The sequence below is a fragment of the Sander vitreus genome, chromosome 3, assembly GCF_031162955.1.
Source record: "Sander vitreus isolate 19-12246 chromosome 3, sanVit1, whole genome shotgun sequence".
NCBI classification, from domain to species: domain Eukaryota; kingdom Metazoa; phylum Chordata; class Actinopteri; order Perciformes; family Percidae; genus Sander; species Sander vitreus.
In genome coordinates this window covers 12,219,944-12,238,734 of record NC_135857.1, presented here as the reverse complement: position 1 = coordinate 12,238,734, position 18,791 = coordinate 12,219,944, and the positions used below count along the sequence as shown (strand labels likewise).

At 39.4% G+C, this 18,791-nt stretch overlaps 2 protein-coding genes across 2 annotated transcripts in view; both read left to right on the top strand.

Moving 5' to 3' along the window:
* The window catches only part of LOC144515288 (extracellular calcium-sensing receptor-like), a 193,621-nt gene that overhangs the window by 75,929 nt on the left and 98,901 nt on the right, over positions 1–18,791 (top strand). The gene's annotated exons all lie outside the window — the stretch shown is intronic.
* Positions 1–18,791, top strand: part of LOC144515286 (neprilysin-like) — a 36,101-nt gene that overhangs the window by 7,919 nt on the left and 9,391 nt on the right. Inside the window, exons 4-13 of the mRNA XM_078245995.1 lie at positions 562–723; positions 10,426–10,506; positions 10,954–11,049; positions 11,140–11,258; positions 11,443–11,511; positions 14,250–14,384; positions 14,993–15,094; positions 15,195–15,331; positions 15,537–15,630; positions 17,072–17,200. Coding sequence (XP_078102121.1) covers positions 562–723; positions 10,426–10,506; positions 10,954–11,049; positions 11,140–11,258; positions 11,443–11,511; positions 14,250–14,384; positions 14,993–15,094; positions 15,195–15,331; positions 15,537–15,630; positions 17,072–17,200 — 1,124 coding nt within the window. The remainder of the gene's footprint in view (positions 1–561; positions 724–10,425; positions 10,507–10,953; positions 11,050–11,139; positions 11,259–11,442; positions 11,512–14,249; positions 14,385–14,992; positions 15,095–15,194; positions 15,332–15,536; positions 15,631–17,071; positions 17,201–18,791) is intronic.

Sequence of the window (18,791 nt, the reverse complement as noted above, 5' to 3'; positions counted from 1 at the left end):
TTTCTTGGTCATGCGCAGTAACCTCATGGTGCCTTTGGTGGTTGCCTGGAAACCTCAAAGTGATGACAGGACTGCCCCTGGCCAAGAAATAGTCCAGCATATTCCAGCATTATATTAAAGTCCAGCAACATGTGTCAGTTTTACACTATGTATAAAACAAACTATAATGTCTCTGATATAAAAAGTAAGCTTAGTGAGCTTTAGAGGTGCTGTTATAGGGATTTTCTTATACTTTGTCAGAGCCTGTTAGCTGTTTTCCCTTTTCCAGTGCTTATACTAAGCTAAGCTAACCATCTACAGGCTGTAGCCTTATAATTTCCCAACTATTAAATGATACATTTGTCTCTAACCTCCTTTATACACTTGTATGGCTGTATAGTTCTCCATAGAACTGAACACAGGACAATTCATGTGCATTATGTCATACTACCACGGCTTTTGATCTAATTTGTGTTGGTTGAATTCACATCATACTCCTATATCAGTATATTGCAGTACATTATAATTTCTTTAGCTTAGCATCTCCTCCAGTTTTGTTGAGCTTGTTTCCACTCTGTGCAGCATCTCGCCTCATTGAGAACATGGATGCTAGCGTGGACCCTTGTGACAACTTCTACCAGTACGCCTGTGGAGGCTGGCTGAAAAAGAACATCATCCCTGAGACCAGCTCTAGATACAGCACCTTTGACATCTTACGAGACGAACTGGAGGTTATCCTCAAAGGTCAGACACCTACTCACACATCCACACAAACAAACAAACAGAAAAGGCCGTAACACAGACATGCAGGGGAACTCATTTGTGAAAGTTGGAGACCTGAGTCTAATGCTACTGTATTTAGTCAATGATTAAGAGTTTTTAAGCAACCTAGAATAGTTAGGCCTTTTCAATCCACTTGCTTTGTAAGAGGATGGAGAACAGCATTCAGTTGCTCGAAAATACGAGCTAAAGAGGACTGTCCTTCAGGGAATGCAGCTCTTTAGATATCACAGATGCCATGGGAGTTTGGCTTCGGAAATACCATGCGAATGGACAGTTTGTCAACAGAGCTGGCATTATCAGTGTGCGTGTGTATGGACATTGCGTCCAGGCTGTTCTCTGAAGGTGTCACCACACGGTAGTGAGAAAACTCTTAATTGCAAGTTTGTATGTGCATGTGTATCTCAGGTGTTCTGCCAGCTTTTAGCAAGCTTGTCCTTGTGGCAATAGTTGATACAGAGAATGTGAAGTTACACTGCGTATGTGTGAGCGCTTGTGGATTTGTGGATTTGTGTGTGTGTGTGTGTGTGTGTGTGTGTGTGTGTGTGAGGGTCCATACTTCACCTAAGGTTGTCTGTGAGAAGGCCAGTCGAGTCCTGACCAGTGGGTGCTAAATCTTGAAAGGACACAAACTTTCCACGGACAACCGAAACTCTTCATCTACCATAAATTTACAATTTATATGCCAGTCCCTTCCACTATAATAACTTTTTGCAGATTGGCTGCAGGAGAAACAGAGTGATTCAGAGGGCTGAGAAAGATTGATCTTTTGGGGGAAAGGGAAACCAGGGTTTAAAGTGCAGCCCATCTCAGGGACTCAGATACTTTGCATCAGCCTCGAGTACTTTATCTGTCCAATCTTGATGGAAAAACACTCTTGGGACACCATGTTATTTTCTTTTGCTGCTCTGGTGATGACATGCAGTTTATTTTTTATAAAGATATACCTGAATGTGGGTGGTAATGGCTAGATTTATTAAATATAATTGCATGCATATTTAAATATAAAATTAAATATGCATGAATTTTAGTATTTCACAATAATTGCTCATAACACTTTATCGTTTGAAAGGAAATATATATAATATAATAAGTCTTTAGCCAACAAAATGTTGACTTTTAACCTTAGCTTTGTCTCTGTGTACTGACAGTTCTCAATGTCCTCACTTCACTTTCACATCTTGATAAACACCTTTAAACAGATCAGTATAACATTTATTATGGTTTATACATTGCTATTCTTTCCAGGGTTCTTGTAGTGGTAAAAGTGCATATTCATTCACTGTGTAGTGTAATTTTAAAAGTGAGTAGTTAAAATTCTGGCTCTTATTCCTTCGCAATGATTTGTTTGTACATGAACTCCTGTATTATTCAGAGATCTCTAATTAGTTTTTAAACAAACAGGACATGGTTGGTATAGAATTATAGGAAAAAGCATGCAGGCAACTATGGGAATTGTCAGACAAAATGATGCATGTTGACTTTATGTTACATTGTACATTGCTAACAACTTATAGCTATATGTTATGTTCTGCTCACTTGTCCTCTCTTCTCCATGGCTTAGCACCCATAAAAATCACACACAGGGTGGAAAAAGGAAAATAAACATTGCTCAACAAGGGCTCATTTCTGGCATTTTGTAACTATGTGCACTTACGTACATAGCATCTCTCTGTGTAAGTGTGTGGCGTCATTTCACACTTCGTTGTATTTTTACTGCACCTGTGCAGATTCGTCAGAGATCTCGCAGTGATATTTGCTGCCTGTCTGAAAGCCGAGATAGAGGAAAAATACACTTTCACAACTAATGATGAAATATTGGGCAAAGTGCAAAGATGGTTGACTTAAGTTCTCCATATGCTGCATTTACGAGCAGCCAAATAGCTGGTCTTAATCATTCAACAGCTTAAATCCCCACCGACCGTTAGTGTTGTGCTCATTCCTTCAGGGTGTCTGGCTTACCAGTCAGAGTTGGAATGTCTCCGACTGTAATGTATACACACATGTTCAGGTTGACTGTGTGTGTCCGGGTCTGTGTGTGTTTTACAGAGAAATAAAAAGAGAATGCTATATATTAAAGATAATACTTGATATTCCAAACCAAAGTACAGTACCAGTTTAGACACACTTTGGGAAAGTGTGTCTAAACTTCTGACTGGCACTGTATGTGTGCATTCTTTTTTCTTTTCTTGCAGTAGCAACTAAGACCTATCTAGCTGTCAGAATTTATTTATTTCTTAATGACATATGCCTCGGCAGTGTGAGGCCTCAGGAGGGTTGTGACCTCTGCTTTGGAGGTGACATCAAACATGCGACCTCTGATCTCGGAAATGGCTGCTGTCACCTGCTTGGAAACTGCCCCCCGCTGATGGACGGATCCTTTTTCCTGTCAACAGCTTCAGGGGCCTGGAAACACCTGGAAACTACAGTGCCCTAGGCTGTATGACAGCAATAAAAAAAGACTGTGTGGACGTGAACGTGTGTGAAAGTTGTGCAGATTTGTGGTCGCTTGTAAATGCCTTGGATTTGTGTGCTGCTGTAAAAGGCCATAAATGATTCATAATGAGGATCGGTTCTCTGATTGTGACCACAGCTTGGTGTTTATGTGTGTGCGTGCCTGTGTGAGTGTCTTTTTCCACTTCCTAATACTCAGGTGTGGTATACTGTGCAATACTTTGCCCAATTGACCGTGAGCGTTTTAATTAGTAGCTGGTTTGTGTCAGGAAGAGGAGTACAACAGGAGAGTGAAAGAAAGGAGTTTCATTCAAACTGAACAAAAATGGTGAATAGTGAGTTGAAATGAAGGACAAAAGGAGAGTGATAGAAGAAAAATATATTAAGAAGTGGGGAAGAGCCCTGTAGCAAGAGGATGATGGTATTGAGAAAAGCTTTAAAGATAGGTCAGGAAATGTGAAACAGCATGTTCATCTACAAGCTACAAGCTTGAAGACATGTGTGAGCATACTGCTGCTCTTCTGCATTACATGAGGTGCTTCTTGCTTGACTCCAGGTCTAAATCTCGTTGTATGGAGACAATTGCAGCCAGAGGCATGCAACACAGGAACCAGCGTATGGGTCTTATAGAATTCGGCATTGCCAAAAGAGTGTCAAAGCATGTCTGTGACGTCAGAAAAAGTGTTTAGATGTGAGGTGTTTTGTCAGGCATGCTGCTAACAGTCAGAGACTGAATGTCTGGGTTTTTCCTGTGATAATAACTGAAACAGAACTTGTGTCAAACAATACTGACGGCAATAAGACATTTAAGTTAAATGGTTTGTTCCCATGACCTCTGTGATATCAAAATTCCAGTCTGAACCCTTTCACAACACCATAAATACTGTATTTCTCATAAACATATCAAATAAAGATAGCAGACCAGAGGTTTGTGGCCAAGTAAAATAATATGAATATTAATGTAGTAATTCTTGGCCAACAGAAATATATTGAATAAATGATCCTAAATTGAGTATGTTTTTCCCAGCAAGGATTCTTATGAATAACAGGAAACAGTTCAGACCTCCACCAAGGTAAAAATGTGCCCTGTTAGCTGTTTCAAAGCCAACACTGTACTGGGTACGTACATGATAGAACTTTTATTTACAGTAAAAGTTTAAAGTACTTTGACAGACAACATGGTACTGAGTCAAGGTCAGAATCAGGTGGCATGGCTAGTGGAAAAGTCAGAAGCACACCAAAGTCAATGGTTTTATAGTAGCTGGGAACATATTTATTTACTACTTGTACATGATAGACACTGTTGAGCTGCAGCCACTGTAAGGATTATAGCTGATATTATAGTAGCAAAGTGAGATAAGCCACTGGTTTGGGTTTTCCCCACTGTTCTCATTTTAAAGTTTAAAAAATATATATATTATCCACAATGTTTCTCAACATGTGTTTCTAAGAAATCTGACAAATCATGTTTTTTTTCTAGCAGTCAATATGGCAGATGGCTGTAAGATATCCATGGGCCTTAGCAGCCTGGCTTCTGTTCCATAGCATTGTCAGAGGTGGGGATAAGTACTGTAGCAAATTTAGACTGCTTTGTCGCTGCCGTTGGGAACACAACTCCATATCTTTAGCAGCACTAACATTAGAATTTTAAATACAATGGATGTTTGTATCTAAATGAACCTAAGAAGTTGTAGCTTTAGACTTATTTCCATACATTATTAAGTAGACAGACCTTGTTTACTTCCGTACTCGTGGGCACCCTAAACAGTTCCTCTCATATTCCAACTCCAATACAACCATTCACAAAGACTAAACACCTGTATTGCAAACAAAACCTGACAAAACTCAATATGATAATCTACAAGTACCTCAATGAAGCTGTAAACTACTATGGGGTTATTGCCATTGCGAACATCTCAAGCAATGACTGTAGAAAAATAAATTGTTTATGTTTTTATACCACACTCAGAAAAGTAAACAATTCCATTGTTGCCGAATATGACTCATCACTCTCATAACGTGCCGACTCATTTCAGTTTCAACTTCATTTAAAGCTTCTGTGTGTAATACAGCCTAAATATACTGTATACTCTACAGTGATAAATTGGAAGCAGAACTCAAACTGAAAACACTACAATTGAAATGCCATGTGGCACGAGAGGCAGTCAAGGGTAAACTGGCAATGCAGAGAGAAGACATTTAAAATTCAGATTCTGTATCATGCTGAGTGGTTCGGCTCAAATTGACGTGATGTCTCAAACAAACATTTGGTGGCACAAAATCATTTTCAAAATAAAATAATAAATAAATCCAAACACGCACACTCATGGGGCAAGACAGGGAGAGAGAGAGAGAGAGAGTGTGTGTGTGTGTGTGTGTGTGTGTGTGTGTGTGTGTGTGTGTGTGTGTGTGTGTGTGTGTGTGTGTGTGTGTGTGTGAGAGAGAGAGAGAGTGAGAGGGTAAGCCTTTGCTGTGGTTAAACATTAGCACCAGGCAGCCAGTAATCCAATCACACACACATCATCTGTGCCCTTTTGCAGGAAGCGCCCCATGAAGGGTCCCTATCTCAGGACTTCATTAAGATTAAATGAGCACATAAATAGTGCACACATGGTAATGAGAATACGGGAGGATTACAAAAATGAAAGGGTAGAAAGAGACTGAAGTGAAAGGTAGTCATGCAATGAGTGAAACAAGTAGATATAAGGGAAAGAGATGACTCAAAGCTCTGAGCAAATGAAAGTAACTGAAAAAGATTATGATCTAATATTGAATTAAATTTAGAATATTTGGGGGCTGCTAAGTTGACTGAGAGTGGATATGACATTCATTATGCACAAAAGAACAGATGTTTTTAATACACGCTGATCTGATGTGGCATTAGATGAAATTGGAGATTAAAGAAAGGGTAAACCTTGTTTAAAGTGCGCCTTATCTAACTGTCTTTATTGTAATTGGCCCTGTCAGTAAGTCCCGAAAATTACAAAGAAAGAACAATTTTTCTTCATCTGTATCTTTTGAGCCTAACTCACTGGGACATGAGTGATGGACTCAGGGGAAAGTTCCCTGTCAGTTGGCTATGTAATTCAAGATCCATCCTCTTTCCTGTATTGATCTTAGCGTTGCATTGACATGTGCAATTCGATGGTGTATATCTGTTGATCCCGATGCAACATGTATAAGAGATAACTTTTTAAGTGACAGGCAATACTGAGGCTTTGAGTTGTGTGATGGTTTATCAAAACCAAAAGGTTGTCCAACTTACATGGTACCCTTTAAAAGCAGGGTTTCTTTTAATTGGAAATGACATAAAGTTTCAGAAATGGTCAGAAATACTTTTTTTACTTTTTGGCTAAATGTTATGAGATGAGAAGATTGATGATACAAAACATCTGCCAACAATAACTTTTAAGGCTCTCTAATTAATCTGATCTGATCAACATTTTATGGGGGCTGATGTGCTGGACTATTTCTTAGCTGGTACCAGTAACTTTCTGGAGTCGCTGCTAGTTGCCTGGCAAGAAATAATCCAGCACATAACCCTCTGTGAAACGGAAAATTGTTTTTTTTTTGTACTTTGGTTGTTGTGTACGAATTAAACAAACGAGATACAATGTGTTATTGAGTGAGCTTTAGAGGTTCTGGTAGGTGGATTTTGTTATCTTTGGATAGAGCCAGGCTACCTAATTCCAGTCTTTTCTGCTGAACTAAGCTGCTAGATGTACATACACGATCCGTACTGAACTTTGTTTGCACAGCTTGATACAGCTAGTGGAAGTCAACAGTAGCAGTTGTGTGAGTGGACAAAAGATGCAGATTCTGATGCTGAGCTAACTGATGAAGCCATGATTTAGCGCCTTTTTAAACTTCAAAAACCTGAGGAATGGATTACTTATAATGGCTGCTACAGACAATAATGCTGTAACCATCCAAATGCATATCAGAAATAGTTTAGAAACATTTAGAATAATGAAGTCCTGTCACACCTTGCACATACATACAAATGCAATAATGTGTGATATAAATGTAAATGGATTTCAAATGACAAACATTTTTACATTTGAAATTCATAAAGGCTTCTGACTGCTTTCAAACAATTTCAAATAGCCCATTTATGACTCTAAATTACCATAAACAACAGCAATAGCAATCATGAGGTCTACCATTTACATAGTCTACATTTCACATGTACACGAGTAGACTTTAAATAAAAAATTACATCATCCATTATTCATGATGCAGTCAAACCAGTTCAAAACCAAATAGACATATCATGAATCCTACGTACATAATAATCCACACACTTTTGGAAAACCGGCTGTTACTCATGTTTTCAGAAATGTTAAACCCAAAACCATAAAAACAAATGACAAAACAATTTCCCATGGCCAATTAATAAACTGTCGGCCACAAAGAAAAAATAATATATCCTAGATAAAAATATGTGATCAGGCTCGTTTGTTGTACATGATGATTTATTTGTCAGTACAGTGTAAGTTGTGCTGTGAAAGGTGTAATGGATTTCAAGAGATCACATCAAAACCCTCCCTGTAAATCACAATAGCTTAATATAACTTTCTAAAGTGCCTCAGTCTGGATTTGAGCTCCTAATCTCTGACAGGACAAGCCTTCTCTAAAATTGTCTTTAAAAGAGCCCAATGCCACCCATGAGCCCTGGTATACTAGCTGAACTACAGTAAAAAAAACAAAAAACTAATTAAATTAAAATGAATGACACATCACCAGATAGTTTAAGCTGAAGTTGAGCTAACATTTGAGATACCATTTGAATCAATACATCCTTATACCTAAATACGTAAATTGCCAATGACTCCCAAAGTGACATATATTAATTTTTTTTTTTCCCCCTTTCTTTTTTTACTTATTACCGTTTTAAACACATGACTGTGACACGTAACTGCAGTGGTTGTTTTAATAATGTGACCGTTCTATTTAAAAACGGTTGCAAGTTTTAAACACATAGTTAACATTGTAAAACAGAACTAGTTAGGTTTAGGCAACAAAAATACTTAGGGTTAGGAAAATGATCAGGGATTGGCTTAAAATACGTCACGTAAAACTACTAAAATGAGGATGTGACTTGACGACACAAACTAAGGTCCGTAAACCTTGGCTCAAAAAGTGACCGTTGACTTTCGATTTCACACTGGACACCTGAGTGAAAGTCCTGTGTTTGTTTGCTAGGACAGAGGGCATCTAACACTATTTTAACAAAACACTTGCATTCCCCATTTTAGCAAACACCCAAATTGCCAAGTGGGTGTTAGGTTGAATCTTGATGATCACTCACTCTCATGATCGATGCTGCTGCATCCTGAAGGAATGGTTACACTTGAAACTTTGTGCCTTGAGGCATCACAGGAAAAGTGTATTGTTGGTCCCATTCTCCTCCCCCTTAGTCGAGCAAGTTTACACACCAACACTTCATCACTCATTCTGATTAGCTGTCTACCTAGAAATGTCTACCTAGCCTGAGGCTGAGCTAACTGACGTCCATATACCCACAGCAGGTGTTGACAAGGGCAATATACTCAAGAAAAAAAAGGAAGCAATGATGTTCACTCTTGTTTTCAAATGGCGTTTTACTGCCACTCATTTAGCTTTGCTGCTCCTTGATTTCTTTCCACCTTTTTCTTTGCTTCCCTACTCTGAGGTCACTAGCCGCGCCTTAATTACCACTGCCGTGCTGAGAATTCAATTTATAGCAACCACAGATTCAAATATGCATTGCAGATTGCAATTTGTGGTCTACTGTATATAAGCGTTGACCTCTACAAAAAAAATGACCCAAATATTCTAATCACTCAAATGAAAAGATGAATTGCACCGCAACTAATAGTTTGTGATGGATCATTGATTCCATCCTTCAAAGCAAATATTGGCCATGCACAGTACAAGGGAACATTTTATGATTGTGTACTGGTGTACTAGCCATTTTTATGCGTTCCTGGTTCCTGGTCTATCAATTAATTCATGTAACGTTCCAGTTCATTCAGCGTTAGATACGACGTTTGATCTTCGGCAAGTGGACTTGACATGATTTTACAGAATTGCCAGAATATTAAAAACTGATTTCCATTAAGGGGACAGTCAGCATTAAAGCTGTATTTGTTCTCTGCAAACCTTTAATATCCTCATAAGAATATTCCATTTATGTTGGCCAGTTTTGTCATTACAGTATGTCGTCTGAATTTGTTGAAATTAGTTTTTCCAGGTAGCTACTGTACATATTGTGTTACATTAGAATTTCATTGGGAACATTTTTAGGTATACTATACTGTATATATTATATACAAAATTAATTGTTTGTTTTCCGTCAGTTTAATACGATTTCTTTGTGCGTGGCAGCTTTAAAGTTAATTTTGACTTTTTTTTCCTTTAAATTTAGAGACATTTTGTTTCTTCCCCCTGTGGAATTTTGTCCTATTGTCCGTAATACTCTCTTTCCTGTTCACTGATCAAGTTCCTGCTATTCTTTAAGACATTTTGACTGTCCTGAAACTGTTTTACCTGATCAACAGACTTAGTGTATCCTGAATTATAAGTCTGCCTTTTTCTAGCTTAGTGTTAAGAGGAAGCATTTCACTTTGATCACTGAGTGAGCCCAGGTTGGCTCCGACAGAGGTTCACACCTTAACTAATCAAAACACCTTGGCTTTGACCGAGCAGACGGTATTGAGTCTGTGTAAGAATCTGCTCAGACAGACTTGTGAGTTGAATGTCCTCTCAGCTTTTCTTTATTCTGTTGTTTCCTGTGAACGTGTATAAAAACCCTGGCCAGAAACTCATTCTGGTCAGAGAGACTTCTACAGCGTCTTGCGAACTTCTGTCTCCACTGTGTAGTGAATAACATTCATCTGAACCTGCCACTGAAGGACCTGAAATCACTTTTTCTTCCGTACTGTTTTGTCACTGGTTGCTATGTATTGCCACAGTTTGAAGTCATCATTTTATTTGTGTTGGCGCTCTCTGACGCAGGAACAAAATGCCTTAATTAAAATGATTAAATGCATCTGGGCGACAGCTGGACTCTATTTTGAATCCACCAAGATGAAAAAAAACATTGTACCTGAGGTTATTCACACCCCTCTCTCTTTTCCCTTCCCTCTGTGCACTCGTTCCTTCTTTATCATTCTGTCTTTGTCTTTATTTCTTTCCTTCAATGTTGCTGTTTCTCTGCTCTCATTTTAGGCGTCCTTGAAAAAACAGTGGAGGGGGAAGCCGATGCTCTCACCAAGGCTAAGACCCTTTACAAGTCCTGTACCAATGAGAGTGAGTCAGCAGGCATCAGATGTCAACAGACAATCATTTTTGCATCCTCTATTTGTCCTAAAGTTAAACATTTTTTTGCATTCATCAAAGGGTTTGTGTCTGATTCAGTTTATTGCATTGTCAAACTTAATCAAACATTAAATTTACTTACATGTGGCTATAGTGTGACATAAACTGTCATAACAATCGTCATACATTATTAGTTTTGAAAGTAAGAATCACTGGCTTTCAGCTTTACAGCATTATGTGATGCAAATAAATGTTTTTCTTAGAAGTCAGATCAATAAACTACTCCACAGTTGCATGTATTAATTATGCTTTATATGAAGTACAATCTATCAATAATAAGAAGGTTTCTTTTCTTTTTCTATTGTGAATTTTGATTAGACAATGGCATCCATTATTAGAAACCGACTTTAGCTTGTTTGTATCTACTCCCCATTTAAGGTTTAATTGAGCTCAGGGGAGGGGCTCCTTTGCTCAACATGCTACCTGATGTGTTTGAGTGGCCCGTAGCTGTGGACAACTGGGAGACCAACTATGGTAGAGTAATCTTTTTACAATGTCACACAGCAGATGTCGTATACAGGCAGTTCTCCTTTTCTCACTTTTCCTTCCTTCTCTGTTACTCAGGTGAAACATGGAGGTTGGAGAACGTCATCGCCAAGCTGAATGAGAAATATGGAACTCAACTCTTGGTCAACTTTTTTGTCGGCACCGATGACAGGGACTCCAATTCATACATCATTCATGTAGGTGTGCAACTGTAGCTTAGAAACTAAGCCCGCCTCTCTCCCTGTATTTCTCACACACACCGCGCGCGCGCGCACACACACACACACACACACCTGGAAAATAACCACCCATTTTTTCAGATGTAATTTGTTTGGCTCATATAAATAAATATGAATGTTTTCTTGTCTTCCTCTTTGCCAGTTTGACCAGCAGACAAACCTCGGCCTCTTATCTAGAGATTACTACGCTTGCACTGGACCCTACGCAGAGGTAGGTTTAAGGTGTACACACACAGGCCTACACCAGCACACACTTCTATAATCAGGGGTTAAAGCCTCAGACAGCCCCAGCAAATAGGCCTACACTCTTCTATGATCAGGGGACGCCTAACTTTTACAGGGTTTCCCTTTTTTCTGTCAATGAGTTTCTTTAAAGCAAATCAGGGACCTCAGTCTAGGTGGCAGTAATGTACCTTAACACTGGTTGCCTCCCGTCATAAACTTGAAAAAATAAAAGAAAAAGTGATCTCAACGCACTTGTTAGTCAGACGGACAGCACAGATGGCATAGAATGAAAGGTGGATGGCAGGGTAGGGAGAGAAAAAAAAAAATCAGAAACTAACAGGTCTGAAAGGAAAGTAAATGCTCTGATAATGCTGTGACATTCTGCTTAAACAGTGTTTTCCTTTTACAAAATGATACAATGTCTTTGATAGGCATTTTGTGTTCAGAGCAGAGGGTTGTCTCACCTTGCTATATTTTATATAGAGTCTGTCAAATGATATTCAGATATTGTAGTAGTAGTAGTAGATTTTGTTGTAGTGCACACACGCACATGTTCACCCATGACAACCCTGAAACCGAACAAATTCCAATTTAACGCCCTGCTTGTTACATAATTAAGGTTTACATCAACTGATGCACAATGAAAACAGCTCCATGTGTTCATTTGGGCCAGTGCCACTGAGGTTCTTTGACCCCAGGAGTTTGTTCCAGGAAACATGACAATCAACAAATGACAAGGATCTCAGTTAAACATTAGTACCTGAATTCACTTTGTGCTAATTTGTACACGTAATTGCATTTACGAGCATGTGTACGCGATAAATACAAATGCCCTCTGAAGCAGTGATGATTAAAATCAAAGGGGCAAAACAGAACATATTTGTTTGTCTCTCAATCTAGACCAGATGTGTGGGATTGGAGCAAACATCCTCTGCTCTGGTTTTACTTTACAAATTATGGACCCTCGATTGAAATGCAAAAAAACACTTAACCTCACTTAGCTTGAGGCAGGTAACGTGTGTGTGTGTGTGTGTGTGTGTGTGTGTGTGTGTGTGTGTGTGCAACGTGACATCATGACCACTCGTAAACATAGACGCCACTTTCTAAAGCCAAGTAGCGTGTTATCTGTACACTTTTTGAGGTATCCACGTGTATATCTATGTATACAGCACGTTGCATTTTCGCGTGTATGTCTACGCTGCATACAGCGGACGGATTGCAGACTGATCTCAATAGGCAAGGCAAGGCAAGGCAGCTTTATTTGTATAGCACATTTCAGCAACAGGGCAATTCAAAATTTCTAAATTAAACATTAAATGAGCAGTTAAAAACAGTTAAAAATATAAAAGCAGATAACATTTTTTAGTTTCGTCTCACTCAATGAACCATTTTCAGGAAACCCAAAATTGGATGACCAATATTCTAACCATTGGAGACATCCAGGCCCGTATTTTTGTGTCATTATATCCACTATTGGTCCCCCCTGAGGTTCAATCGTAAATTCGTAAAAAGGGTTTTCTATCTTCCACTTGAACACACCACAATTTTGGTAATAGTGAAACAAAATCGAATCAAATAATAAATCCAAAATTGGATGACCAATATCCCAGACAGTCAAGACATTCTGGCCCATATTTATTTATTTATTTATTTTTCCTTCCCTTCCCCCCTTTCTCTTTCCGTCATTATATCCACCATTGGTCCCTCTGGGACGTGTGGTTTACTCTGCGTGCCACCCATCTTGGCGTGGAAAAAGTACTTTTATTTTAAAATATAGTCTATAGTTTTTCAGTCAGTATGTCAGTTTTTGTATTGGACTATAGTCCCCTGGCGATAAGGTTATGTAAATTTATGTGTCATCCGCATAACTATGGTAACTTATTTTGTTGTTTTCCATAATCTGAGCCAGTGGAAGCATGTAGATGTTAAACAGAAGAGGCCCCAGAACGGAACCTTCGGGAACTCCACACGTCATATTTGTATGCTCAGATGCATAATTACCTATAGACACAAAGTAGTCCCTATTCTTTAAAGGGATACTTCACCGATTTAGCATTAACCTTGGTATCAGTAGAAACACGGTAGTATTTTCAAATGGCCGCGCTTCCCTCCCTCATGTCCCCCCTGAGACGAGAGATCTCTGTATTGTGGGTCTGGAAAAAAATCTTCAGATGACAGAAAACAAAGATTTTTGCGTCATCGGAAGATTTTTTGCCAGAAGCAATGGACTACAGCCAGCAGTAGGAGCTACTTCCGCATGTTTTCAACCCGCCCATAAGGGGTTGGACTGTCGTCTTTACCCAAAGCTTGCCAAAGCAAAACGAGTGTCAGCCATCTTGAAGCTTCGTTAAACAGGCTCCGTCTTTTTAGCAGAAAACTTTTACAAAAACACGATCCCCGGTCTCCTGGGTGAAAGTCCTGTGTTGTTTGACCCATCCACCACCCCAACCACTCGCTACAGCGTAAATTGACACGCAATTGCAAGGTAATGTAAGTCAATGCCGTTGATAAACACGCTAAGAAACGAACATGCGTCTTGATAACACGCCAAAATGGCATACGAATTGGCGTGTCATACATACGCCATTTATTGAGATCAGTCTGTGTGTGTGTGTGTGTGTGTGTGGCCTCTGTTTCTTTGGTCATTGGTTAAACTGACCTCCTTTCCGTCCTGTTAAAATAAATTCAAGATACGGATATCATGAATGAGTCTTTGTTTGACAGGCATGTCGGGCCTACGAGAAGTTCATGATTGACCTTGCCAAGCTGATCCGCACTGACCGGAGATTGGACATCAATGAAACCCGCATCAGAGAGGAGGTGACACGAGTTATGGACCTGGAGAGAGACATCGCCAACGTAAGCATGCATTCACACTTTTACCCAGCAGACACCTAAATAGTTGGTCAGATCTGAGAACTGTCTGTGGTCTCTAAAATACCACTTTTTTAGTTCTTTGAGAAACTGAGGGAAGGTGACCATGTTTTCCAGCATCAATGCATATCTTACCTTCAATCTCAGCATCACAAAACAGGAGGATTTTGTGAGCAAATAACTTCTGACAGAATTATCTCCTCCATTTGTAGCCCAAACCTCTCTCCTTAGTGTGTTTGTGGCTGCAGTCTGGAGAAGCTGCTATGTAAAACAAGCTGTTAACCAGCCTGAACCATCCCTGCATAACAAACTTTCTCAGACATCAACAGGTTTACACAGTCCACGTTTGTCATTCAGTGCTAGATGTGTGCTCTGCTCACTGCCATGCTTCACTTCCCCTCCTCTCTGCTGCTGGCTTTTACAAGGCACGTCCAACCGTTCAAGCTGTGACATTTACAGACCTGAAGCCTCCAGGGACTCCAAATGTTTGTTGCTGCTGGACCTGTACTTCACTTGTACATGTCAGGAAACAGACCGGGTTATGTTGTGACAGAATTCTTGATTTTCTACCTCTCTGACTTACTCACTCCCAGGCTACCGATACTCCAGAGGACCGTAACAACCCAGTGTTGCTTTATAACAAGATGGAACTGGGTGATCTGAACACCAACTTCACCCTTGAGGTTGAATCACAGGTAAAAATAGACTTCTTTTCTATCTGAATTTGCAGTTTCTTTTTCACCTTACTTCCTCTTTCTAATGCTGGTTTTTCTGTACGTGCTTTCGGACATGAAGGTATTTGACTGGAGTTACTTCACAGCTAAGATAATGGATACAGTCAACATCAGCATTCCTGACACAGAGAAGGTCATAAACTACTCCCCCAACTATTACAGAAGACTCAACCTTATCTTGGCCAGATACAACAAAAGGTGTGTGTGTGTGTGTGTGTGTGTGTGTGTGTGTGTGTGTGTGTGTGTGTGTGTGTGTGTGTGTGTGTGTTTGAGTCTGTAGCCTAATTGTGTTTGTGTACAATAGCCTGTTTGTGGGGGTGGGTTGTAATAAATAAAAAAAATGATATATTGTAGCTTTGTGTGAGCAAGAGAGTTTCTTTGAACATCCTTCGTCTCCCCACAGGGATCTGCAGAACTACATGGTGTGGCGTTTTGTTATGAACATGGTGGTAGGCCTGAGCAGATCTTACAGGGACACCAGGAAAGCCTTTCGCAAGGTACACTGCCAAGACCCTGACACCTTAACTTTCTATAGATAAACACAAGTACACTAATACTGAATTTTAGAGGGGGGTTCCAATATTGAAATTTGAGCACTGCAAATTAAATGTACAGGCACAGTGGTGCTTTGAGCAATGCTGACTAACTGCAACATGTGTAGCTACAATGACAATGCTAACGTAAGGATGTTTAGCAGGTATGTATACTTTGGTCACCATCTACATGTAACATGTTAGCATGTTAACATTTGCCAATTAGCATTAAACACAAAGTACAGCTGAGGCTGATGGGGATGTCATTAGGTTTACAGTTATTTGGTCATAAACCAAAGTAATAGGCAAAGTTAAATTTCGACCTGCTGGTGGCACCTAATAAAAAGTTAAGGAATCACCAAAGTTACCACAATTAATTCTAGGAGGGGAGGGACATGAATGTCTGACCCTATGGTCTGTACCACATTTCCATGGAAATCCATCCACTGTTCGAGATATTTTAACCTGGATCAAAGATGCACCGACATTGCTGCCCCTAGAGCCATGCTGCTAGCATAAATGTGTTCGTGCCTTGATTGAACAAACTATGTAGGAGATACTCGCTACTTTGGCTAATGTATTTTAAAGATGGAGGCGCAACATGGCTGCCGTCATTCGAGCGAATCGCTCGTATGTATTCTGAATGATTCTGAATGTCAGATTCTACGCTTACGAGAATACTTTGATTAGTTGGTGGAAGTAATTACACATGAATGAGTACATATTTGTGAAAGAACAACGTTTTTTTTGCTAAGAATCAACTCACAAAATTACACAATGTAGGTTTAAGAGTTATAAGAAATATTGCACAAAGTGTAAACACAAAGCAAAACTGTTTTCCAGGTTTTACAGTACTAAATAGCGGATAATTAAGTCAAACAAATTAGATGACTTAGGAAAGACAACTTTCTAACCAATACATTTTCAAACATATTAATGTATACTTCTTCTAGGATAATAAACAATATAACTTACAGATGATGCCATGTATAAACTGTGGAAGCGAGGATGACAATATATTGAAGCCAGCAGGAACATGTGGCTGTCTCAGGCAATATCTAGAGAAAGAAATCAAGCACTTCCTGTTTCCTCCCTTAAAGTGACAGTTCACAAAACAACCACCAAGGGTCCCAAAGCAATGCAAACATATCTGGCTCCATAACATAAACACTAGATGTCAACACTCGGCTCCATTCATTCATCACCACATTTATAACTATTTCTAATCCTAACCCTCTTCATAATCAAATCGTCTCCAATCTGTCCTATTTCTTATAGTCCTAACTCTAATGGTGATGCAAAATGGAGGCACAAATAAAGAATTGTGACAAGCCTCTTTAACCAACATGCCAAGTGGTTTATCTTGCATCTGTAATTGATCGGTGCCTCGTTACTTTCCCTGCAGGCTCTGTCTGGTACAACATCAGAGGCAGCAGTGTGGCGACAGTGTGCACTTTACGTCAACAACAACATGGACAATGCTGTGGGACGACTGTATGTGCAGGAGGCCTTCTCTGAAAAAAGCAAAGAACTGGTCAGTAGTGGGTGGATTATACGTTAGATGTAATGCAGGATAAAACACTAGAGGAATTCCTTATTAGACAGAGTAGAGACTGTGTAATACATAATGAAATGCAATGTTTTATTGTTTATTGACAATTGTTTATTGACCGAATCACTGAAATGAATCTGCAGGGCATGCATTTTCACAAAAACAGTGCACGTGTTTATGTATTCAGTTTCTCATATATACAGTATGAGAACATCTGTTTCAGGCCCATCCCGTTGAGTGTGTTTGTGTGTCTTAATTGTTTTTGTCTTGTGATCCCACCACTGTATGTTCTGCTTGCACCCATTGAAAGCAGCTGAACAAGGTGTCCTTGCTATCATCCCCACACCACCCACACTGTAAATCTCAACTCTGGTGTGTACGTGTGTCAGATTGTGAGTCAGATTGTGTGCGATCATCCATCTGTCATAATGCTGAGTGTCTCACACACTGTAAATCTTGGTCATTTTCTGGACCCACTCTTCACCCACTCGAGCATGTGGATTTCACATTACACCCTGAGTAAATGCATTTGTATGTGTGAAAAGTGACACATAACTCCAAGTCAACACCCCTTTCCTCAAATACATGGCCATACATACACCATATGTGTGTGTAAGCGTGCTGAGTTGACCTGCAGCTGGCACACATGCTGCACTCCTCACATATCAACCTTCTCTCAGCCACAGATATATATTTCCACCAGTAGAAAATAACAAAGTACTTTTACACAAGTTCTGAACTTATATAGATTTTAGAGTAACTTATATGTACTTGAGCATTTACATTTATGCTACTTAATGCTTGCACTACCATACTATTGTCACGGCATAACCACAACTCTGGGAAAACCTTAATGCTATTGTTATGTCTAGGAGCCCTAAGACTTGGCTTTCTCGTGCATTTGAATACACAAGAGCTAAACACTCGGCCAGCCAGGCTAAAAGTAAGGATGAGAGGCCTACCTTTGTCATAGCCAGGGCACAGTATTGCTCTGTCTTTCTGACCAGCCCAGTCCTCAGTGTGATGTCAATCAGCGTTGAAACTCCGTTGATAGTTCATTTATAGACATTTAAGACGCGTACAAAAAACATTAACACAACTTGATGGGGAAAAAGAAAACTTCGTCCCTCGACTCTGATTGTGTCTCTTCCAAAGCCGGCCCACCCTTGGTCTGCTTCTTGTCTGCTTTGTAAGCTCTTTGAGGCAGGTAAGCAACACCCACCTCAGCCTGGTGGCCAATAGGAAACAATTTGTGTCGTGACACTGTGATTCTGAAGCAAACAATGCATGTTTTAAGTCCATGAAATTTATTTGACAGCTATATGTATAATCTTTTACTAGTTAAAGATAAGACAAAAGTAAAATATGGCACTCATTAATAAAACTATGACACTAATCCAAAATATAATACATAATAATATATCACTTTTTCTTTTGCACAAGGAGTACTTTATGATTCTTAGAGGATGTTATGATTATACTATTTCTCTACATTTACTCAAGGATTTTGTATGCAGGACTTGTACTTGTTCATTATTTGGAGACAGAGTGAATTAAATCAAATTGAATAGCA